The sequence below is a fragment of the Cnephaeus nilssonii genome (assembly GCF_951640355.1).
Source record: "Cnephaeus nilssonii genome assembly, chromosome: 5".
Classification (NCBI taxonomy): Eukaryota; Metazoa; Chordata; class Mammalia; order Chiroptera; family Vespertilionidae; genus Cnephaeus; species Cnephaeus nilssonii.
In genome coordinates this window covers 44,033,599-44,060,174 of record NC_137076.1, presented here as the reverse complement: position 1 = coordinate 44,060,174, position 26,576 = coordinate 44,033,599, and the positions used below count along the sequence as shown (strand labels likewise).

General features: G+C 35.8%; 1 protein-coding gene across 1 annotated transcript in view; it reads right to left on the bottom strand.

Moving 5' to 3' along the window:
- Positions 1-11,546: 11,546 nt before the first annotated feature.
- GLRB (glycine receptor beta) overlaps positions 11,547-26,576 on the bottom strand; it is a 57,776-nt gene continuing 42,746 nt past the window's right edge. Inside the window, exons 8-10 of the mRNA XM_079770355.1 lie at positions 23,749-23,901; positions 20,953-21,245; positions 11,547-13,040 (exon numbers count right to left, since the gene is read on the bottom strand). Coding sequence (XP_079626481.1) covers positions 12,744-13,040; positions 20,953-21,245; positions 23,749-23,901 — 743 coding nt within the window. The 3' untranslated portion in view covers positions 11,547-12,743. The remainder of the gene's footprint in view (positions 13,041-20,952; positions 21,246-23,748; positions 23,902-26,576) is intronic.

Below are 26,576 nucleotides of genomic sequence, written 5' to 3'. Positions count from 1 at the left end.
TAAATGTGTCAGAACATTATGCCCAAATGTGGTACACATATGGAGCCTGGAGCAAAATCCAAGCTCTACCAAGCATTGCTTTTTTTTTTCTTCGCTTTAAAAGTGAAATAAATCTACTGATTCATAGGACTATAATTCCAGACTTGTTATAGGAGTTGGATGTTCCAATAACTTTAATTTTCTTTTTATCAACTTTAACCTAAGATTAAAATTAATTCTTGTTATGTTTGCAGCAACTGGTGTTTTCTCCAGCTGGGAAGAAAGCACTTAGATTGCAGCATTCCAACAAGTTGTTCTAAAATTTATCCTAATTGGCTTACCTAGGTCACACGGCCAGCTTTAATCCATGTGTATGTCCAGGGGAAAAGGAATGCAGTGGTTGGATTTGGGACCTACCATGAAAGCCAGGAGTTAATGGAATGTGTGGGTGCTTTTAACAGTGGGGAGGATGAAGAAAGTAATGCTGAGCAGAGAGACAAGCTTGTGCACTAGAGGAGATGTGCATACAAATAAGGCTAATTGTAATAAAGAAAAAAATGGTATGACTTTATGCAGAAACATGCCTACTCTAATCTAGAAACCTTTAAATTAATTTTATCATTTAGATCAGTGGTCAGCAAACTGCGGCTTTGTTGACTAATGAGTTTGCCGACCACTGGGATAGGGGCTTAATCACAAGGAACAACAGCCTGTAATTATTGGAATCGAGAGTCTATCAGTGGTCGGCAAACTCATTCGTCAACAGAGTGGCAAACAGCCGCATGTGGCTTGCGAGCCACAGTTTGCCGACCACTGACTTAGATATAATTTGCTATGACTATAGCATTCTACTAATTTCAAAGGCTATTTTCTGAGCATTGTATAAATCCTGGTAACACTGTAAACTCTCTTGGAATAACACAGTTTGCCACTACATATACAACTTGAGAGAATTTCAAGGCCATGCAAGTAGTTTGAGGCCCAAATAAAACCTGAACTGCACTGAATACACCCTCTGTTTTCACCAGCTTTATAACATCATAAATATTTTTGTGTCTGATACTGCTAATGAGTTCCATAAAAGAATCTTTAGCCCACAAACATCCTTGTTTAGCACTCTCCTTTTGGTAACAGTAATTAGGTTCTTTTATGTGACTGTGCAAAAATATGTCATGACTGGATAGCTAGTTTAAAAAAATAAAAATAAACAAAATGTTACTACATCATAACAAAAAAGATAGTTTTTTGTTGTTGTCATTCAGTTGGAGTTGGTTTTTGTCTGTTTGCTTGCTTCCTTTCACCCCAACATTGAAACAGCAGTAGTGTCTAACTGATATACAATCAGTGACAGATTTTGGATGGATGAATGCATTAAAGTTGCAACCCAAAATGTGTTTCAGATGGTGACATTAAAGCAAAAATTCTCGTTAGGGTACATTTTATTCCAGTGCATTCACCTAAGGATCAAAGTTACTTACAGAAATGCATTTTTTAAAAAGCCTCAAATAAATCTTACCAACCACCTGAAGTTTTGAAAGTTAATTATAAATCTGCACAATCTTAGAATTCATTATTAATTTTAGAAAAATACTTCTGTCAGATTATACATGAAAGCCTAATTCAGATGGGCTATTAACATTCTTTTCCATTGAGATGCATTATAGAGCGTATCTTAATGTCAAGCAGCCCCAGTACCATTAGCAGCAAGATGATTTATAGAGATAAATAACTGATGCTTTGTTCCCTCTGTTATAAAATAATCTTAAAGAATGAGAACTATTTTCTTTGTGCCAACTCCTTTTAAAATATTTTTGCTGGGCTTTGAGTCCTAGAGGCAAAAGGATGCCCTTGCCCTCGGGCCAGATATAATGGGCTTCGGATTAAATTGTCATAGATTGAAGGGTGTGTTTCCAAAGTTAGAAAATTTAAGTCTGAAGGGCCTAATCTCCTAGACATCTTCTTTAAGGTAAAGGACAGAGATGGGTGTTTTGTTTAGTTTTGATTATTTCTTCTGAGAGTTGCAGAGAATGGACTTCTTCACAAAACATGGAAAAAATACGAAAGGATTTAAGAGCTGATAGAAGAAAAAAATGGGTGGTATGTAGCATCAGAGAGATGGAGAATCCTCAGAACCATGGCCTTGGTGTTTGGGCAAAGGATTCCGTGCCCATGCTCACATATAAAAATCACAAGCCTCAGAACATCACTGGATGCACTGGGGACTATCTATAGCTCTTTCTCCCATTTTCCAGGCATCACTAAGTTCTCCAGTTTGCCATGTGACCCTAGGAAAGCAAAGGGTTCCTCAAGAAAAAACAAAATTGAATTTCTCACCACCCTAGTGAAGTGAGGGCATAGAGTCAGTTTTCATTGGATTTAGCAAAATAAGGGTACCGTGGCCTTCTTTACACCTTCCTTACAATCGTGAGTGGAATTCATCTCCTCTACTTGTTATTATACCTTTGGTCAGAGCTGCTATCATCAGAATTCGTTTCAGTTGTCTCATTTCCAAATACTATAAAATAATCTCCATCTTACATTCTAAATAGGGGACAGGAAAAGAATTATTCAGCTAAAATGCTTGTGGAAACAGGAACCCCACCCCTCTATAATGTAGAAACAAAATGAGATGAAAACAGAATTCATTGTATTCGGATAAAAACAATCACTGACTCAGGTAAGGGCTACCTTTAGCACACCTGGCTTCCAAGCAGCTCTTAGAGTGAATGAGGGAGCAAATAGGTAGGAGCAAAGTAGCCAGAGCACAGACACACCTGACCTTCTCAAATAACGTTTTCTGCAAATGCAGACATATACAGAGGCCAGTTCAACTACTTGCTTTCCAGTTATGGTAAAGACAAGGTGGGAGAAGGCTAAGTTCACTAGAATGAAATTTATACAGCTCAAGGTTCTCCACCGATTAGAGGAGAATCTAGATCTAAATGAGTCACACGTACCCATGCCAATCTCTAAATGGTGTTTTCATTTCCCATTTGGTATTTTTGGTGTATCCATTTCCAAGGAGCTTTGATGGTCACACAATTGTTTATCTGAATAATAAAATCTTGTTTCTAAAATGAGATGTAAAAGACTGGAGATCATCCAGCCCAGAATGCCACGAGATAATTTCAAGACTAATAATCAAGATGTATTATTCATGTTCCTCTGGCAACTTATGAAATAATTTAAAAACATTGCTGGATTTTAAAAGCTGTTGTATAATTGTATTATATATAGGACTAATACTAATTTACTCTATCTTCCTAATATATTAAACGGAAAACATATGCTGAAAGTTCTGAAATAGCTGTTTTTATTGAGTACTTACTATGTGCCAGGTACTGTATATTTAAATATTTTACCTCATTTTATCTTCATTGTAACCCTATGAGACATAATGTTAAAAAGGAACAAACTGGGTCATGAAATTTAAGTAGCTCTAAACTAGTAAGTAATAGACCAAGGATGTAAACATAACATCGAGTCAAACCCCTAAAACCCTGTGTGATCCACTGCTCTATCATGTAAATAAAATCGTAGTTGTAAGGAACAGGATGGGATTCTCAATTTCTGAAGTACGTTTGCTATCTACCACCCAGGAGGAGCCCTCACACATGCTTCTCCCTACTGCTTCATTCATCATGAACTTGGTCACCAATTATCTGCTGAGTTTCCTCTTCTGTGCCAGGCAGCGGACTTTTGGAAATACAATGGTAAACAGGTGAGCTGCGGTCCTGTTCTTATGACATTTCTATTTAATATTTTCTAATTAGGAAGACAAGCAATAACAAGTTAATGCACATGCTTACAAAAAATGTTACGGATTGTGATAAGTAACAAGGAAAATAAATAGAGGCACTCTGAAAAAGAGAGAACTGTCTTTTAAAGAATGGTCATCAGAGAAGCTGATTTGAGGCTATTTTCTGAAGGAGTGGAAGGAAGAACCACATCTTTCAACACACTTCCTTCTGTATTAAATGTAAGTGCTCATGTTATTCAAAAAACATAATTGTTTCAAGATATCTCAATGATCAGCCATACAGCAGAATAACATGCTCTTTTTTGCTCTGACCACATAGCTGCAGAATCCCTTGAAAAATCCTTGATGAGAATAGAAAAGGAAATATCAGTGTACACCGACTTATAAGTAGACTGTGCAGCAGAGAATATAGCATGGATTGTATCTGATTTGTATGAAAGATTCTCTAGTGAATGCAGGTGGGGATTGAGTGTTTAAAAGGACAGGTCTGGCCCTGACCGGTTTGGCTCAGTGGATAGAGCGTTGGCCTGCAGACTGAAGGGTCCCGGGTTCGATTCCAATCAGGGGCATGTACCTTGATTGAGGGCATATCCCCAGTAGGGGGTGTGCAGGAGGCAGCTGATCAGTGTTTATCTCTCATTGATGTTTCTAACTTTCTATCCCTGTCCCTTCTTCTCTGTAAAAAATCAGTAAAAATTTTTAAAAAATAAAAATAAAAGGACAGGTCTGCTATTATTTACTGTTGTTGTTTTATATTGAGGTTAAGACCTGTAAGGATTACCTGCAGTTTTCTGAACTGTGTTATAGAGAATTCTGAAGCCACGTCTGAGCAGCAGGAATGGTGCCATAATACCTGCAAGGAAGGTAATACGTGGCAGCAATGAAAGTCAGAGGAAAGGCTGGTGACAAAATGCAAACCATCTGCCATCTCTCTTATAAACCATAAAAGTTACCCAGAAGGATGACAAGAATTAGATATTATTTGTTAAGTCTCTTAAGTCAGATTTTCTAGAAACAGAGCCTGAACCAAGGATTCAAATACAAGTGATTTATGAAGTGACCCCAAGAGAAAGTAATAAGGGAGTGAGGGAAACCAGAGAGGGAAAGGGAACAGACCAAGAAGGTTTGACTTCCCGTGACATCCCAGATTCAATCTGATGCCTTGGGGATCAAGGGCATATATTTTATCTGAGTGAGGGATCTGCCTTCTGTCCACTCGCTCAGTCCGTCACAGGCCTCAGCCACCCTGAGTTAGGAGGAGAAGGAGCCTTCATGAATGGGATTAGTGCTCTTACAAGAAGAGGCCAGAGAACCAGCTAGTTCTCTTCTCAGCATGGGAGGACACCACAAGAAGACGGCCCTCTGTAAACCAGGAAGGGGGCCCTCATCAGGAATCTTGGTCATACTGGCACCTGGTCTCAGACTAGCAGCCTCCAGAACTGTGCGAAAGAAAGGTTCGTTGCTTAAGGCACGCAGTCTTTGGTAGCTTCTTATAGCAGCTCAAACCGACCAGGGCACATGTGTAGAGAAATAATCTTGGAGCATTATTAGGGAGCAAGAAAAATGCTAATTGCAGTCCCATACCTCATATATGGAGAAGAAAATTAAACATGGGCAACGTGAAATAGATACCGTTCATATCTATTTCATGGTTTGATATCTGACTAAAAGAGTTCTCTGGCGAGTTCTGATTGAGTACAGGCATGGCATGGGAAGGAATGAAGTACATAAAGCTTAAGGGTGCGAAGTTTCATTTATAACGGCGAGGGAATTTCAGAGGGCACCGAGGAAACAAATGGAAAGAAGGGAGCCAGGGGAGGGTTGCATCATGGGAGTGGAAAAATGAAAAGATAGGAAGAGTTGGGATTTGGCTGTGATCAAGGATGATGGCTCATGAATAGGCACCAAGATAGGATATTGTGCAGTTGCCAACACTCCCTGGAGGACAAGAGTGGCTTGGCCTATGTGGAAGGAGTTAGATTTAGTCTGTATTATGTGTAAATCCAAAAGAACTAGACTGAATGAGTAAGGAGGTGACTGGGTGTGTTTCCTTTCAGATCCATTTGTTATGCAGAAAACAAAAGTTGTTCTTGATGTATAGACTGGTGGGGAGAGGCAGGGTGTAGTTCATTTTATGAGGTGGGGTCAGAATAAACCTGGGTTATGTACAAGAATGAGGGTGTTTCTCAATGAATAGCACACAAATAAATAAATGGAACAATCTGTTGAGACTAAGTTTTTCTCTGGGGGCCATCTGGTTCATATCAATTAGCACACACATTTTATTTGATCTTTAAATAGGCATTCTCTCAAAGAGCTTCTAATATAACCTTAATGTGAAACTGTTCCTTATATACATAAAATAGGTACCCTACAGGACTTCCAAAGTGCAAAAATATAGTGTGTCTTAATTGCAAATAAAGCACCAATTAATTTTATTATATTATATGCATGTGTATATATACATGTACATGTGCAAATACATACATACATATATATATGTATATATATATATATTCACCTATACCTATTCACACACATATTGTATTTCATACATGCACATTATTATTTATACAGAAGTGGGTTATTTTGGTATTTTGATTAATTGAGAATAACCATTCTGTTCAGTAGTTGGATTATCTATTTTCACAGAATTAGAATATAACAAAATGCATTAGCACTACTATTATATTGAACATAATTTAGCATTTCTTCAGTTTCAGAAAGAATTTCAGAATCATGCAGTTTCCCAGGGTAATCATTATTAGCATTAATTATATTTTATTAGTACCATGCATGCATGAGTTATAAGAGATTGAGCTCAATTTATACAGCATGTTTTACACATCTAGGAAATAGTTCTCCTTATTCTTTTTTAAAAATTTGAAATATTTTCATTTATTCAGTTTTCTTTTTATAGAATAAATGTAAAATATGACCCTTAAATATGTGGATTCTGAATTTGGGGCATTAATATATTACCTGCAACCTAATTTTTTAATTATGTATCTCCCAGTAAATATTCCAAAGACTCCTTTATTCACTTGAAGAATATTTCAATATGCAATTTATAGTTCCTGTTAATGCTTTTATCTTTAAATTACTTTATATTCTAAATCGATGTTAATGATGATGGATGCTGAGACACCTAAAGGGCAGAAGTTACATGCAACTGTTGTCAAAATGTCAGTGTGTTTTTTAGACTATCACCGAAAATTAGTTTAAATTTTTTTGAAAAACTTAAACACCATTAAAAGTAGTTTTAGTGCTAGAAATAGTGTAGTAGTGGTAGTAATAGGAGGTAAAATGAGATAATAATTATAATTTATTGTACACTTACTATGTGCTAGAAACTTTGCTAAGAACTTTACATTTAATAATATATTGAATCCTCACAGTAATGTTATGAGATTGTCATTATTATTCATGTAATAATGGGGAAATTGAGATTCACAGATGTAAAATAATTTTTCAAGATTTACACTTGTAAGTGGACTCCAGCCTAGACTATCTTTCCAAGTCCTTGCTTGTAACCACTATGAAAGACAGACTTACACATTGTAATTGGTAATTCTTGTATTATTTTTATTCCCTCTTTAAAATATGGTAACAGAGCAAATGATTGTTTAGAAAGTTTGCAAGTTGTAAACAGCAAACCCAGAACTATAACCCAAGTACTACTATTCTGATTCAAAGATCTTTCTACTAACCCTCTCCTGCCTTCCTATGTGTTTACATACAATATTGTCTTTTGATTTATTTTAGAACCTTAGATTATTTTCATTTAATATGTGTACCACACATATTACTAAGGAATTTTCACATTTTTATTTGGATATTTAAATTAATTCATCTAGAAATTTGAAAGCTTCTAAAATGCCAGTGGACTGATTGGAAACTAGTGATTTTTGAATGAAAGAGCTTTTGACTATACAAATGAATGAACCAGAAAAGTGCAGCTGTGTTTAGAAAGAGGCTTTCTAATAGTCCAAGGCAGAATTTATTAGGTATTCCCTCGTAATGAGTTCCATATAATATTCTCTCAGCTAATAAGTTAAAGATCATCTTTGTAGCCGACAAGCCTGTAGATTCTGACTTAGATTTTTTTTAAAGCTTTACATTTGTTAGTAAAGCAAGCAGATAAGATGCTGCCATTGTGTGCCTAATTGGTGTCTTAAGGAAGAGATTTCTAAAATCTAGATGGCATGGGATTGAAGCAGACGATGTTTACTATTGGTCAATGCCATTTTCTTTCTGCTACATTTCCAACTCTAATAAACATTTAAAAGAATATCCATGAGAATATACAATAAGCTGAGCTGAGCTTTTCAAAAGCTAAAATTATTTGCCTCTTCATTTTGTTTAGCATTTCACAAAATGCTGTTTCTGTTATGTGTCAACAATGGCATAGGGTGAGGCAATGCTAACTGACTAATAAAATCCCTTTTTGATGAGGTAATTGAGAAAGGACCTGTAGTTTGGCTGAATTCTTGCTACACCATGGAGGGCTCTGCCTCCTTTTGGCTGCCTCGCTATAAATGATATTAATTGAACTGCAATTGCCTCAGGCTGCAATTTGGGATTTACTAAAAATTGTTGTAAGTTATTGGATTACGATCAGATGGGAGTTTTAGTTAAGAAACAAACATTAGGTAAAATGCCTTACATCATCAGATAAGGAAAATTTGCTTTACTGCTCATTATTCCCATTAACTAAGAAAAAAATTTATATAGTGCTTTAACACTTTCTATTATATTTCTGCTCTTTATAATTCATGTTTTTTTTTCATTTAATTAGCATCTAGATTCAAAGTTGTATGACCTATAGTAAAATGACCTTTACTTACTTTTATTGAAGTATTACTTTTTTACTTTTTTAAATTTGTTATTGATTTCAGAGAGGAAGGGAGAGGGAGAGAGAGATAGAAACATCAATGATGAGAGAGAATCATTGATCGGCTGCATTCTGCATGCCCCCTACTGGGGATCCAGCCCACAACCCAGGCATATGCCCTTGACCAGAATTGAACCCACAACCCTTCAGACCCCAGGCCAACGCTCTATCCACTGAGCCAAGCCAGCTAGGGCTGAAGTATTACTTATTCATTTTTCTTTAAGACAGGTGTTTTTCTTTTAGACAAATTATTGATTTAGTTTGTTCTTTCTTATGCTTTTAAATATGCATTATATTCTGATTTATATTGCAGTGATTTGCATATTTAGCATAAATATGCAAAATACTATATTGATTGTTATTTAAGAATGAGACTTATATTTTATTCCTCTTTATAATTTTCGGTAACTCAAAGCCTTTAACATGTTAAATACCGAATAAGGATTTTTTTGTTTAGTAATAAACTCTAAGAAGGCTTAGAAAGGACTGTTTTGGGTGTGATATGTGAGATTTGAGAAATTTAAAAATACTTATGGCTGTAAGAATGCACTTATTAGTTGGAGTATAGAAATTTCAACTGAAATGGGATTCATTAATTTTCTCATTGTTCTTGCTGGTTAAGGGAAAAGTAAAATAACATGTATGCATATGTACAATATATATGTGTATGTAGAGAGAATGCACAATGTATAAAAACATAAAATACCATTTGTATGTACTTACACACACTAAGAGTATAACAAACCTTGAATATTACATCCATGTTGTCCATTAATATTAGTTACAAGTAAGTCTGTAAAATATTTTTACTCCTTCTATCACCATTAATCCAAGCTTTACCCTCTTCTATCTCTCTCATCCCCATTTCGCCCTGGTAACCACCCTACTGTTGTCTGTGTCTGAGTTTTTTTCTTTGTTTAATCCCTTGACATTCTTCACCAAACTCCCAACCTGCTTTACCCTCTGTGACAGCTGTCAGTCTGTTCTCTGTATCCACGAGTCTGTTTCTATTTTGTTTGGTTGGTTATTTTGTTCATTATATTCCACATATTGAAATCATATGGTACTTGTCCTTCTCTGACTGGCATATTTCACTTAGCATAATACTCTCCAGGTCCATCTAAGCTGTCACCAAAGGTAATATTTCCTTCTTTGCCATGGCTGAGTAGTATTCCATTGTGTAAATATATCACAGCTTTTTTATCTACTCATCTAATGATTGGCACTTGGGCTGCTATCAAATCTTGGCTATTGCACGGCTATCTTATAAAATAGAAGGGGAAATTAAGAGCTTCTAAGACAGGGGAAAGCTAAAGGAGGTTTTTTTTTTTTACCATCAAACCAGTAATGTTAAAGAAAAAAACTAAAGGAGATTGTTACTACCAAAACAGAAATGTTAAATGCTCCTCTTTAAGAAAAAGAAGAAAAAACAAACAAACAGGGAACATGGTTAAAATAGTAAAATGGCAATATTACATACCTATCAATAATCACTTTAAATGTAAATGGCTCAAATGCTTCAATCAAAAGACATAGAGAGCCGAATGGATAAGAAAACAAAATTCATATATGCTGTCTACAAGAGACCTACCTCAGAATGAGAAATACACACAGACTAAAAGTAAATGGATGGAAAAAGATATTTCATGCAAAAGGAAATAAAATAAAAGCTGGAATAGCAATACTTATATCTGACAAATAGACTTTAAAACAAAGACTATAGTAAGAGACAAAGAAGAACACTATGTAATGATAAAGGGAGCAATCCAATAAGAGAATATAACTCTTGAAAACATTTAAGCACCCAACATAAGAGCACATAAATATGTAAAGCAAACCTTGGTGGACATAAAGGGAGGGACCAACAGTTCTATAGTCATAGTAGGGGATTTTATGACTCCATTGACATCAATGGATAGATCTTCCAGACAGAAAAGCAACAAGGAAACAGCAGCCTTAAATGACACACTAGATCACATGGATTTAATTGATATTTTCAGAGCATCTCACCCCAAAACACTATGTTATACATTCTTTTCAAGTGCACATGGAACATTTTCTAGGATAGACTACATGTAAGGCCACAAAACAAGTTTCAGTAAATTTAAGAAGAGTGAAGTCAGATTAAGCATCTTTTCTGACCACAATTGTATGAAACTAGAAATCAATCACAGGGGGAAAAAACTGAAAAAAAAAAAAACAAAACACACACACACACAAAGACATGGAGGATAAATAACATGTCACTAAGGAAGAAATCAAAATTTACCTTGCAACAAATGAAAATGAGAACACAACCCCAAATGTGTGGGACACAGTGACAGCAGACTAAGAGGGTAATTCATAGCACCACAGGCCTACCTCAAGAAATAAGAAAAATCTCAAACAACCTAACTTTACGCTTAAAGGAACTAGAAAAAGAACAACAAACAAAGCCCAAAGTGAGTAGAAGAAAGGAAATAATAAAGTTCAGAGAAGGAATACATAAAATAGACTCAAAAAACCAATACAAATGATCAATGAAACCAAGAGCTGGTTTTATGAAAAGATGCTGAACAAACCTTTGAAGCAGACTCATTAAGAAAAAAAGAGAGAGGACCCAAATAAATGAAATCAGAAATGAAAGAGGAGAAGTAACAACTGACACCAAAGAAATACACAGGTTTGTAAGAAAAACATTACTAACAACTATTAAAGTCTTCAATAAAATAGCATTAAATTATATATCACAATTTATATAAACAATACTTAAACACATTTTATTATAGAATTGACCAAACAAACAAAACTCTCCAAATAAATATATTTATTTGGTCTTATATTTATGTTATGTGAATTACTGATCGTTCTAATTTCAGCTTTGGAGAAATAAAAAGGTACTGTGATATTACTAGGAAATGGGAGTCTTAGAGACTACAAAGTTCCTATTTTCAGGTTGGGACAAGATAAACTAAGTAAATATAAGTAGTCTAGACTTTTAGCAAACAAGGACATATAAAGAAGTCATGCCTAACATAAACAAAGATATTTACCTAATCTTTAATTTTTTGTGACAAATTTAAAAATCATATTTAAATAAATGCAGAAAAAATAAATGAATTAAGAAAAATTTTTAATTTTACTTAAAAATATGTAAGCATTTTAATAAAATAAGTTAAGTCTTAAATGATTATGGGCTCCCCCCAACCCTGCTACTTCAACTCAAATTACTTCAGTAATAGGGTATTTTCCTCTTGGTTTCTTAAATATGATGTAAAATCACATATCCTTTGCTATATACCAATTTAAAATAGATGTCACTCGTTGTAAGGCACAATTATTGTGTATACTCTGTATCAGCAAAATGAAGTCCGTGAAAATATATTTAGGTTTTAATGTGGATTAAATACAATTTCTCTTATCAGAAATATTTAATCAATGTATCTATCCTTTATTTTTATCTTATCAGAAGCCAGAATTCAGTATATGTACATAAATCCAGATATCCCTTTGCTTCAAAAATGATTACTGTGTTTTATTATCTGGCCTTTTGACAACACAGACACACTTTAAAATGAGCTGATTTTACAAATTAGTAAATTTCTAAACTTTATTTCTCCATAGAGCCCACATAATTATAGCTGATATACCTCTACTTACAAAGTTTAAATAATATGTAATATAACTTTGCTTAATCTGTGATAAAATCATCAAAAATTATACAAGAATACGACAACTTTCTCTGAAAGTTACAAGGAAGGAAATTTGAAATACTACATATCTTAGAATGGTGATCATAATAGGATTCAGCGTGCATGTCATTTTATCAGAATTATCTTAAGTATTTGCAATTTACACTAACTGCAGAGAATTATTTGAGTTTTATTTTATGTAGTATGCTTACCCTTTCTTTATTCCTGAAGCAATATATTTGCTATACATATATACATCATTTTCAGAGCACAGATGTAACAAAACCATGCTGCCATTCAAAATTAAGGTGCCACATTTTTTTTTTTTTTACAATCAAATGGCATCCCAATGCAATATATTTTCATAGATTGGCATTGATGAGTGAGGTTGGTCACAATGAAATGGGATTTTTTTTTTATAGAAATGGGAAAAAATGTATCATAAATATACAGACCAATATATAACATTGAAGAACAAGAAGCAGAAAGGAAACAATGCTCTTGCATAAAGGTCAATTCTCTTTGCTGCTGTTGGAATAACGGGTTTGGCAGGGGGAGGCTTCTTGTTGCTCTTTGCCTGAGATTTCCCAAGTCCATTGTTGACTTCGATAGGTTTCCCATAGCAGTCATAATTGGATAATTCAAAATCTCTTGGTAAGCTTCCCACAATGCTGAAGTCATTGGATCTCAGGTCAGACTTAGAAGTACAAACTTTTTTGCATCTGTTCTCACCAACCTGAAAATAAAAATTAAACACAGAGTGTATTTAGAATTTTCTATTTATAAAACACATCTCTTCAAAAGGATATTTTAAAAATCAGATATAATAGACAAATGATTAAACCATCAGATTGCCTGAACATTTAACTCTAAAATGTGGCCTGTATATCAAGGTTTAGGTCATGGAATGAACTTTGATGGTTTTTTTTATGTTAAGGGATCAAAATGCAAATAAACATTTATCTTAGGTGCTCCCAGGCTTCTGAGTTCTCAACTGAAAGACCAATGAATAAAAATCCAATATTTAATCACAACACAGATCATATTACTACAATATATGGATTACAGAAATCTTCCGGTACTTATAAGCTTTGACTTGTGGACACTATTTCCAAATAGGGTAGTTTATAAATGATAAAGGTGTTTATCACCCCAATGAGACAGATTGTTGTTTCTAAACCACACTCACAAATAAGAACTAAAAGATGGTCACAACTATCATGAACCACAGCTTTGCTAGTGAAAGGAATTCCTAACTTGTTGGCTATGGTTGAATTAGCAAACCACACTCAGAGAACCTGAAGAAATTGTGCATATTTTAGCCAGATTGTATGCTACAGAGATTATTCTGTTCTAGACAGAAGACCACATTTAAAGGTCTAGGTTTCCAGGGCTGTTTGAGGAATGTGTAGGTCTCAGCATGTATCAGTGAGTTTTTGTAAAGAGTACCTAATTACCTTGATTGGAAGATAAATTGAGAACAGACTCTACATACCAAACCTTTGCATTATCCTCAAACTATCAAAGCAGTCTTCAAAATCTGGGACACGGTGGATACGCCACACTTTCTCCCTTTAGAATTCTCCACTCTAAAAGCTTTAGATGCACTAACTGTACTTTAGATCCACTCATCAGAACAAAGAACCCTAGCTTTAGACTTAGAAAGCATGACTTCTTATCAGTTATTTTTATTTTTCACAAAAAAGGCCACATGTATTTACTATAGAAATGTATTTGCTGTAAATCATATTTTATATGTGGCTTTTGTATTTGTAAATAACTAAACAAGAAGCCAAATTTATATGATATTAGGACTTGTCACACAAAAATACTTCAAATTGTTTTTATTTACATAAAATTTTATTTTTATTTACATAAACATATTTACATAAACATTCTTAGATTCTTCTAGCAATTTTAATGATGTTAGAATTTTATCTATATAGTTTATTCAAATGTAGGTATAGAATATTTATTCAGAAATATTATTTAAATATAGTAAACATGTCAGTAAGAGGAGAATGATTTCTTCAATGTTAACATATAGCATAGAAAAGTACTCCAAAAAGCTTCAGTTTGGTTATACTAAATTTTTAACTATTTATTTTGTTAAAACCTTTTCCAGAGATGTATTTGAAATCAGTGGGGTTGTGTGTGTGTGTGTGTGTTGGTGGAGAGAACCTCTATCTACTACAGAAGTAATTTTTAATGATATGACACAACTAAATAAAGTATAAGATTAAGTTTCCTACTGAGAAGTTCTCAGGTTCCTTAAATAGCTCATGATTCATTAACAAATTGGCTGATCTAATCTTGTCCCTTTCATCAGAGATTTTAAACAGACAACTTTCTTTTTTTAATTACTCTCTACACATTTGTATCATTTATATGTACATAAAAGTATAAAATAGTTTATAATATAAACACTATTTTAAACAATTATCACATGAAGAGGGACTCAATAAAGTGGTTATAAATGAAACAGTAACCCTAGTTATTAACACATTCTTAAAAGTGATCTTGATTATATTAATCTCCAATTTATAATTTCTCATTATTTTCTCATATGGGTCTCACTTTCATATAAACTTCTAAAAATTACTGGTAGCAAGGAGACAAAACTGAACCTCACGTCACCCTGCTTGGCCCCGGAGGATGGCTGGTTAGTCAATGACGGGTAAGATTCCTCAAGGAAGGAACAACCTAAGACAGGCACAGTCGCAGAGGGGCCATCAGGAGAGAATTTGGGGATCAACAGAGGTGGGGCACAGACCCTCACCCCCCCAACATTGCAGGGGCCTGAATCCTAGCCCCTTCTGAGGGAGGTCTCCTGCCCCCATGGCTGCTTTGTGCTTCCCATGCCCAGCTCAGATCAGGACCCAGGTGACCGACAGAGACTTGGCCGACAGCAGCTGCCCTCTCACTCCAACAAGAATTGTTTGAGTTGCCCTGTACCCATGGTGTGGGGAAGGGGGTTTACGATATCTAAATCCAGCCTACCACCAGGAATGCTCAGGACCTACTCAAGAAGGCAAATAATCCCTTCCACCAATATTTACAGGGTAAAACAAGATTATTGTTAGAGTAATAAATTTGACAGTAAAATAGTAGTCAAGTTTTCAGACAAATTTAAATTGGCTAGTTGAAACAAGTGAATATTCTAGAAAAATTAATTGTACCAGACAAAAAGGTGTTCCTAAAGAGTCAACTAAAATTTTTATTGGTACTTCATCTCATGATAAAAGTGTGCACCATATAATGAACCTAAAACAGCTATATTATAGTGCAAAAAATTAAAATTTAAAAGCCACCAAGAATACATTATAAAATTTTCAAAAGCCTCCTAACATTTAAATCAAAAAAGGAGGGGATAGTAGAGGAATATCATGTAAGGAAAAATATCCTGTAAGTAAATTACATCTAGAAAATTAATACGTTAGAAAATTAATTGTAAGGCTAAAAGCAAGACACCCATGAAAAACACACAAGGTGACAAAACAAGCCAGAGGAAAATCATTTGGGCAAAAATTGAAAAAGGATCCCCAGTCAAATTTATAGAAAATATTCCTTTATTAACCTTTGGTCGAGAATATGTTTGTATATTTTCAGAAAACAACTCCGAGACCATGTGGATTTCAGCAAGAGAGGAATCGACAGGACTACTCCAACCATGAAGACAGAAGAGAAGCAGTCCAGAGACGGAAGACGCTGATGTGGCCTTCCCATACTAGCAGTTAGCAGCTGTGCATCACTGCAGATTGCCCAGGACCAAACCGGACAGAGTCGGACCTGCATTACCACCATTTGTCCACCATCCAGAACTGAAATGTCAGTGCTGACATGTACACATAAGGAACTGTTGGACATTGAAATTGGGTCTCAAAAGAACTGTTGGCCCAGAAAAAAACTCACTACACACTGATTCATTTGCCTGTCACCATAACCATTATTGCTTGTCTCATTTTCGGTTCTTATAAGTGTATTTCTAATAGCACATGATCTCACTCATCTAGGGGAAATAATGAACAACATAGACTGATGAACAAGAACAGACCCAGAAACAAGGAGGCATGGATCAGACTGTCGGGCCTCAGGGGGAGGGTAGGGAAGGGTGGGGGTAAAGGGGGAGACCAACCAAAGGACTTGCGTGCAGGCATATGAGCCTAACCAGCGGTTAAGGACAACAGGGGGGTGGGGGCATGTGTGGGGAGGGGTGTGGGATGGGAATGGGGGGACGAGGACAAATATGTGATACCTTCATCAATAAAGAAATTAAAAAAAAATAAAAAAAAATAAAAAACAAAAACAAAAAAAAATAAAAATAAAAATAAAAATTACTGGTAGCAAAAATGAGGTAGTATAATAATGAAACTGTAAAAAATCCTATCTAATAAAGAGGGAATATGCTAATTGTCACGCCCTCACAAAGATGGCGACACCCACAGACAATAGGAGGGAATATGCTAATTGACTGCCATACCCTCAAATATGGCGGCGCCCACAGCCACAAGATGGTGGCCCCCAGTCCCCTCAGCCCCGCCGGGGCAGCAGGTGCGCAGCATGGCCAGGCCCACTCCCAGGTGGGTCCGGCCACTCTGCACGCCTGCCTCCGGAGTCCCCCAGTCCACTAAGCCCCCCAGCTGCCCAGGGCTGGCCCAAGGTGCAGGCAAGCCTCAGATGGCGGCTGCCCAGCTGATGCCCAAGGTGCAGGCAAGCCTCAGATGGCAGCTGCCCAGCTGCCCAGAGCCTCAGGTAACCAGGGCCGGCCGAGGCTTGTGCTGCCGGCAGTGGCAGCAGCAGAGCTGTGATGGGGGCGTTACCTTATCCTGATCGCCGGGTTGCCACCTGCCCCTGAGGGCTCCCAGACTGTGAGAAGGGGCAGGCCGGGCTGAGGGATTCCCCCCTCCAGTGCATGAATTTTCATGCACCGGGCCTCTAGTAAAAAAAATAAAGCAGATTTAAAACTACCTAATGCTTCACATTTTAACCTCTGAGATTTTCCTTCTGATCCTTTTTCAGTCTGTGTCTATACACATTTAATAGCAAATCACCTTTTATGATGTTTCTTGAACAGAAGACTTAGGCATAATATCAATGTGATAGATAATGCTATTTCCACAGAAGATAAAAATATGCTCAAAATGAATAAACTCTATATAGTACACAAAATTTAAATCAACATTTAACTTTAAAAACACATCATTCCTATAAAGAAACAACTATTTTATTCATGCATGAACAGCAACTTTTATATACGAATTTATTCAAATCCATAGACATGAATATATTTTTGTCTTTTATTCAAAATACCTTTGTTGTAAATAGCATATACTAGGTATTAAGAACAGGATATTGACAATAGTAGGTCCTTAACTGTAGTTATTAAATAAAAAAGAAATACATGAGTGAACAAATTAGAAACCAAAATATTGGAACAGCTGAGGAAGTACAAAATTTAGGGAGGAAAAACTTAGACAATTATAAATGAACTAGAGGCCCGGTGCATGAGAATTTATGCACTGGAGTGGGGGGTCCCTCAGCCTGGCCTGCCCCCTCTCACAGTCCGGGAGCCCTCAGGGGCGGGAGGCAACCTGGCGATCAGGAGAAGGCGATGCCCCATCACACCTCTGCTGTTGCCACTGCTGGCCCTGGGTGGCTGGACAGCCACCATCCGAAGCTTGCCTGCACCTTGGGCCAGCCCTGGGCGGCTGGGGGCTGAGGAACTGGGGAACTCTGGAGGCAGGCGTGCCTGCCGCCCCAGCGGGGCTGAGGGGACTGGGCACCGCCATCTTGTGGCTGTGGGCGCCGCCATCTTTGAGGGTGGGACAGTCAATTAGCATATTCCATCCTTATTGGCTGTGGGCACCTCCATCTTTGCAACGGCATGAGGGTCAATTAGAATATTCCCTCTTTATTTGATAGGATAATGGTATATTTCTGTATGTAGTCAAAATTATGAAATTATGAAAACTTCTTACTAAAAGCTAGGTTAAATTATCATTGATCTTTCTTACATTTTTTTATCATTATGTTTCTTAGCAAGAGCATTATTAAAAAATCAGCATTAGCCCAGCTGGTGTGCCACAGTGTTGGAGCATCAAACTCTGAACCAGAAGGTCACAGTTTGATTCCTGTTCAGAGCACATGCCCAGGTTGCAGGTTTGGTCTCCAGTGGAGGGTATGCAGGAGGCATCCGATTAATGATTCTCTCTAATCATTGATGTTTCTATTTCTCTCTCCCTCTCCCTTCCTTTCTGAAATCAATTTTTAAAAATCAGCATTAAATGTTTTCTACAACCCAAATTTCATTATGTTTCCATTAATTAATATTGTTATTCTGTCTAAAAATAAATGACATCTATGATTGAAATTACTCAGCAAAAGCTTATGTTCCGAAAGCAAAATACACTAGAGCAAATACATTTTGAAACCAAAAGCACTAAATTAAAAAGGCAAAAATTGTTTAATTTCCTTTTTTATACTTTTTTTATGTGTCAGTGTGCAACAATCTTACAAATTTATCACACACATTTACTGTAAGTTTGATGCTTACATTAAAGCTAAGTTATTTTTGGACACATAGTCTCATTTTGAAGCCTGTCTGATGATACAAACATTACATAGTTACAATATTAATTTTGGAAATTGCATTTTGGCCTGTAAGAAATAAGAGTAATTTACATTTACATCTGGATATAGAATTTCTGGTCAAGGTTTAAACTCTCTAAGCATCACACTCTATCACTTTTGTAGTGAAATGTCATAGCAATTTCAGAATCCAGACAGGTCTGTTTCTATTAGCAACTGAAAACATAGAGGATTAAAATACAGAAGTTATTAAGCATATTGAACTTTTATTCATTAGGTAATTATTTCAATGCTTAAAAGCTGAATTTAAAATAATATAACTCAGTCTAATACTCTGGATCCTATTTATTCTTCATATTTATGTTCATAAATAATCTTGATATGTTCTACAGTACTCTGAAAATCTGGTTCTCATGTGTCTCCTTCCCTCAATACCCCACTTCATGGAATGCATTAAGATTCCAAGCTCATCTGCACATTGGTGTTCTGTGTTACCACAGAATTTCTGCAGTTACAGAGACCCCACCACACACTAGAGAATGGAGCTGATTGTGGCACTACTGGAAATCAAGCACCTGCTCTATAGGACATCTTTGATTTCTATCTCCATATCTCTTCACCGGGATCCAAGTTAGAGTGTGGGAAGATTAACTGGTTGGAAATATGAGGAAGTGGTAAGATTGGGAGATGTAAATGGGCAGGTAAGATATGTCAAAGACATGGCTTCTTTTTTAAAAAATATGTTTTTATTGATTTTAAAGAGAGAAGAAGGGAGAGGGATAGAGAGATTGAAACATCGATGAGAGAGATACATCAGTCTGCTGCCCTGTGTCCACAACCTGGGCATGTGCCCTGACCGGGAATTGAACCGGTAACCTCTGGGTTCATGAATTGACACTCAACAACTTAGCCACACTAGCTGGGCAAAGACATTACTTCTTTAAGGCCATCATAGCTCTGCATTAATGAAAATGTTATTCTCCATGAAAATGATTAGGGTATTAAAGACTTATAAGGTCTGAGGAAATGTCCTGCAACGTAGCAACTAATAATTTGCAGAAGTCTTAGTTGTAGTCTCAGAAAGTGAGTTCAATTACTTAACAAAAAAGGAAAAATCTACAGGCAGCATCACATAAGAATTGTTTGCTTGCTTTTGTACATAAAAATACGTATGTAGCGTACTTGTCTAACTTAGGGGAGTGGTCAACAAACTGAGTAGTATGGGGCCAGAAAATAGAGCAAGCAAAAGTTTCAAGGTTTTAGGATGCAATGTAGCTATAGTCTCTTGAGGAATTTTCCATGCTAAGCTCAGTGGAAATCATCTACTGGTTTATTAGTCTTCCCAACCAGAGGACATCAATTAGAGATGCTTTGGGGACACTATCCTAATCCATGAAGTAGCCTGTTGCTTCAGGATTTATCAAACCTGAACCTATAAACGTCAACCACTATTCCTAGACCTATGATCAAGTACAAGATAGTGTGAAAGAGTTAAACCTGTCCAATTCTCCAGGTACTCACCCTTAGGCTGGACAGATCTCAAACTATGTGCTAGTTTCCCTATGGGCCAGGCACCCAAAAAGTAAGTAGCCTACCTGTCAAGATCTGTGTGAAACTCTCTAAATTGATGGGAAACATGTAGGGGATTTAATCAAGAGCATAGCTCCCCTAAGTCTTCACTGTAACTAGAAGGTTGGTGCTTCCCCAAGAGTCCTCTTGGCCTTTCACTAAAGCTTACAAATGAGAAACATTTGTAAGGAGGTCTGTAGTTCTGGCAAGACCTCCACATGGGATGGTGACCATCAAAGCAGAGATACATCATTTAACTCAGTGGAAAGTCCACCAAAAACATGATAAGGTGTTGGACTTTTTTTCTTAATGAGTATGTGACCTACATGTTTTCCGAAAAGTATGTTGTGCTTGGTTTCTTTTCATCAATGAGAAAAAAATGAGTGAATACCAATTCAATCAAACCTTTACACCCACAGAACAGATCTCTCTCCTGGCACTAGAGAGCCATGATGGGGGGAAATCATCAGATTGGATAATTTCATTCTTACCTGCAAAGTGCTAATGTGAACCGGAGTCCCTGTACCATTCACAGTATTCTTTTTAACCGCATTTCCACCTTTTCCTTCTGCTTGCTCGGCCTTAGCAATTCTGGCTTTTTCTGCTTCAACTCGTTTGGGGTTATTTAGCATCACCTGGACAACAGCATACTCCACAAGGGAAGCAAACCCAAAGAGAAGACAAGCAATGAGCCATACATCAAGAGCCTTCACGTAGGAGACTTTGGGAAGTTCAGCAGCAAGGGTTGTGCACTCAGAGGCCAAGCTGAGTACTGAAAAGATACCTACAGAAACAGAAGTGGGAATTAAAGTTGCTATTCAGCCCTGTGAAAAAAAAAATGTCTTGCAATCATTACTCTTTGACTAACTCCCTGTCCAATAACCTCCAGAGACTCGTGAAAAATTCATCAGGTCCCTTTAAAGCACAAAGAGTAGAAGAAATACCGTATTTTCCGGCGTATAAGACGACTGGGCGTATAGAAGATTTTCCTGGGTTAAAAAGTCGTCTTATACGTCGGAAAATACGGTAATACATAGACTTTTTATGTCAGCATTACTAAATGTGATTGGGGATGTTTGTAAATACTCAGTACTTTAAACAAAGAAATAGAAATTTAAACTGAGATATAAAAACACATTTTGGAGCTGGTTTAAATATCAAAGCTATCTAAAACTCTTCTATAGTATCTCTGAGGAAGCTACAAAGCTTATTTCATTTCTTTAGCATTATTTTAGACAGTTACAGAGTTGAATTTGATCCCATGAACAGCTAAATCAGAATAAAAATAGAACATATAAAGCAATTTTCTGATAAGGGTCACATTTTTTTAAAATGTAATAGAAAAGACAAAGTAGAGAACATTCCTGGTTATTTTAGAGAAAACAAATAATTCTGGTTTTAAAGGAAAGAAAGAAATTCTACTATATGTAATATTAATGGTACACAGAAAGCTAACTCCAAAGTACCCTTGGGAGCCAGACATTTCTTTATATTTTATTTTTTCATTAATTTTATTGGGGTGGCACTGGGCAACAAGATCACATATGTTTCAAGTGTATATTTCTATGATACATCACCTGTAGGCTGCTTTGTATGCTCACTACTCAAAGTCAAATCATCTTCTGTCACCATATATTTGGTCCTCTTTACCCTTTACTACCCCTCCCAGCCCCTTCCCTCTGGTAACCACCATACTGTTGTCTGTGCCTGTAAGTGTCAGTTTTATATCCCACATACGAGTGAAATCATAGGGTTCTAGCTTTTTCTGACTTATTTTGTTGCCACAAATGGCAGTATTTTATGTTTTCTTATGGCTGAGTAGTATTCCATAGAATATATGTACTGACATTTCAAGTTATACAGGGCAGGGCAAACGTAGGTTTACAGTTGTTCATATGGAAAAAGACATGCAGGTTATGATTATCACAATAGCTTTGTTAACTCAAAAGAATGCCACAATGGCACACACACAAAAAGCAACCTACTTTTGCTCACCCGTGTGTTACTGCATGAGAGTAAAATATTTCTAGTAAACCAAAAAATATTGACTATTTGGGGGAAATGCATAATGTTTTTGACATGTCTAGTAACTTAAGTCTAGTTTTTGGTGTTTTATTCCCAGAACATTATACTGCCTAGCTAATTCTTATCCTCTACAATAATTAATCTATCCATTGTCATTGTCTTCAATACTGATACGTGACCCTTAGAATAAAATTTCCTACACGTTTGGTTATTAAGACATAGATATGGTCTCTGTGGTTTTTATTAGATGTAAACCTCCAAGTTTCTTATTCAGACAAAGTTGTCATTTTCATTGCTTCTTTCCTGCTTTCCTTATTTTCAAAATCTATAATTCATTTAGTTATTCCCCTAAGTTGGAACAGGGAGATTTGCACAAGGCTTTTCTGATGGAGGAAAAAAGAATGGAATTCTGCAACCCATCAGTCACTTCACTGAGAAGTCAGATATATCACATTTTTACCTATGTGAGTTCTAGGCGATATTCAGAACATGCACACATGCATACACATACATATACACACAGTCATGAAAAGATTTAAAACTCTCCAAACAAACACATAGTACAATGTCCTTATTTTGAAATTCATTCCCTTTACCCATTAGAAAGGCTCTTGATGATCTCCCCAAGCACAGTCCTTTTAATCCCTATCCTGACATGATTTTCAACTCTGGCTAATGGTGCTTCCATGTCACAGAACATTAAAAATAACGAATTGGAGAGTATAGATAGCCAGCCCTTCCTCTTCCTAGCCACTGCTGATGGTATAGCACATACTAACTGATGTTTAGGAAAGTGATGCTTAGTCATTTTTTTAAAAAAGAAGTAGGATTTTATATCCCTGATAAAGACTATAAGACAGTATAAAACATTTCTTGGAAAGATTGTCTTAAAAGTTATTGTTTTTGTTTGTCACTATTTGGTATTTTAGACTTTAGTTATCAGTGAATATCACATATTAATAATTATTTTATGAAAGTCAAAGTAGGATAGATTTACTGTTGAAAATATCCCAAGGACACACACACACAAAAAAAAAACCACACACACACACACACAAAAAAAAAACAAACTTAGTTTAATTAGAGAGTACCTAAATATTGAGAAAATCTAACTTAATGGCAGATTTTAAGGAGGTTAAAAAAAGAAGAAAAAGCTTGCCATCAACTCCCAAACTAATTATTTCAAAATATTTGACTGTATAGTTAGTGCAATAAAGACATCACACATTCCTGACACAAGAGGGAAGCGTGGAGCACTTTACCCAGCGGCACTCTGGCAGCACTGGCGTCCGGGTTGATCCAGAAGGAAAGCCAGGAGAGAACCACGATCAGCAGGGTCGGGGCATAGACGCCCATCATGTAAAACCCAACCTGTCTCCTCAGGGTGAAGATGACTTCCACACAGGTGTAGTACCCTTTCCGAAACAAACGTATTAAAAACATGAGGTTCTCACCCACATCCACTTCAGAAATCAGTAAGGTACCTATAAGTTATGTTACTTTTATTTGAGACAGTTTTGCAAAGTCACCTAGTGTGTGTGTGTGTGTGTGTGTGTGTGTGTGTGTGTGTGTGTGTGAATGATGTGGTCTTCAATGAAGAATGACACCATCGGGCCAGTTTCACCTGATCTTTTACAACTTCATTATTACATTGAGAAACAGATACCAATGTGTGGCTCCACTTACATCACTACCTTGGCTAGAAGCCTTTGTTCAGAGAATTTGTAATGGACTTAAACTTTGCATTTACTCTCTGAGCAAATGGTCTCAAGGAATCCTACAGGGAGCAGTAAACCAAATCAGGACAAGTCCAGAAGAAAACACTCTTGGACTACATGTGGTCAGTATAATTTTTCAGCCGCATGTATCATTTCTTATCTAGAAAGCATGGCAGTCTCCTACACTTATATGCATATTTAAGCCTTAAAAATTAAGAACGTATTGGAAGTAAACATTAGGGAGAATAAGTGTTTTCATTTTATATAGATAAAATATTATAAAGTACAAACATCTGAGATTCCTCTCAATTCTCCCTTCCTCCACACCAGGCCCTCAAACATTCTCTGACTGAGGGAAAGGACTTCATTTCACAAGCTGAGACAAATGCAGACATTTCTTTACAACATAATTTTAGAGCTGCCATGACATCAACTAGTCCCCCAAAATTAATCACAAATTATGAGCAGCCTCATAATAACCATTGCTGACTTGAGACAGAAAATAAGTGACATAAATATTCTCCTAACATTGGAATATTTCCAGATGTTTGAGTTTAATTTTTAAATGTTCTAATCCTTTCAGTCAGCAATTTAAATGTGATATTTAATGCCTAAAGCACTAAATTGAAATAAAAATGTCATTTACCATTCAACAAAAGTAAGGTTATGTACAAATACCAAGAAGTTAAAATATCTTCAGTTGTGTTCAGCCTAAACTGTACATTGTTATTTATAAATGTTGAAACAAATAAATTTGACAATGAATAAATAAAATAATTATAGGAAAGGGAATATTACTTTTTACTATTTTACATTTAAAAAGTAATATTTATCTATTTTTCATGGTTATAAAGAATGTATATACTTCTGATACTAGAACAATCTTTATATTTATTCATTAATGGTACCTATAACAAAATTTGCCATCATTAGAGCTAACATGTAAGAACAATAAATAGCTGATTTGGACTGAAGCAAATTCTAATTATGCCACATGTTTCCATATTATCAAAAAACAATAAATGCAGAATGTTTGTTCTTTTTCTTTTTAAATTTTAATTTCATGAAAACTAGACACAGATTTTAAAAGATACAAAAGGCAAAACAATAAAAAAAAATATCCCTCCCTTTTCTGTTTCCAGCCAACTCATCTTAACTTCCTGCCCAGACAAACAAGAACATATGTTTCTAACTAACAATCACGTGCAAATTTTCCAAAATATAATCTTTCATAAATCCAATATGCGACGGTTAAGAGCTCACAGTATTTCCCACAAGTGGTTCTGAAGTACCTGGCTTTGTAATGTATCACTTAAGTTAATTTTATATTCGTCTAGTATGTGAGAAATAGGGAATGACACAATGTGCTTATGTATTTTTAGGTAGCCCAAGTAGTCACAAATATGATAATTTACTATAGAGTTCGCTTTAAGACAAATTTTTGCATTCCATCCCACCATGTTTAAATGACAGCCCAAATAACATGAGTCCTGTACTCTAAAGCAAGTTTCCACCACGTTCCCTTAGGAAGGCACCTCTGGAGGAGCTTCCCAAGATCTGGACGCATTTGGCAGTAAAATACAGGCTTGGATATTATCACGATTTGCTCCATAAACTTTTATGAGAAACATTTCTTGACCTTTTTTGATCTCTTCCTGGTACTGTTACATTTATGAGAGGCAGGTGGGCAGCTAATTGATATAAATGTTCATTGGCAAATTCAATTTACTTTCTATTTCCTGTGGGATTTCATTTCATTATTATTCACGCAGGCTTCCAACTTAAGTATTTTTGTATACTTGCTTTCCCACATATTTCTCCACCTTTGCAATTTCTACAATTATTAAAAAATTTTTAATCAATTAAAGCCAATTCATTATTTCTGATATTTCTGTACACATTAAAGAAAATATAGGCCATTATTTTATATATGTTGTTCTCTATATCTTTTTCACTACTTGATTAAGCATTCCATATGTTTTGAATGTTCTATTTTTCTAAATATATTTCTAAATGTTATGCAAAGATTAATTTATGATTTACTTATATTCATATGATTCATGTAAATGCTGATAAAGCATGTTTACTGAAACACAGTGCCAAATATTTTTATATGAACCTTAAGTTTTTTTTGTTATCATTTTTTCTGTAACTAATGAGATAGCAGGGACTTATTTATGATAACAAAAAATTATACAAAATGCTTTACTTATCATAAATCTTGAGTAATTCCTCAAGTACTCTCTACCACAGCACACCTTTTCATTTCCTTCTCAGAACTAAAATAAACTATATCTGTTTATTTATTTACCATATTAGAGTATGAATCTATAAAAGGATATCGTTCTCTCTCTTATTCACTGTTGAATCCC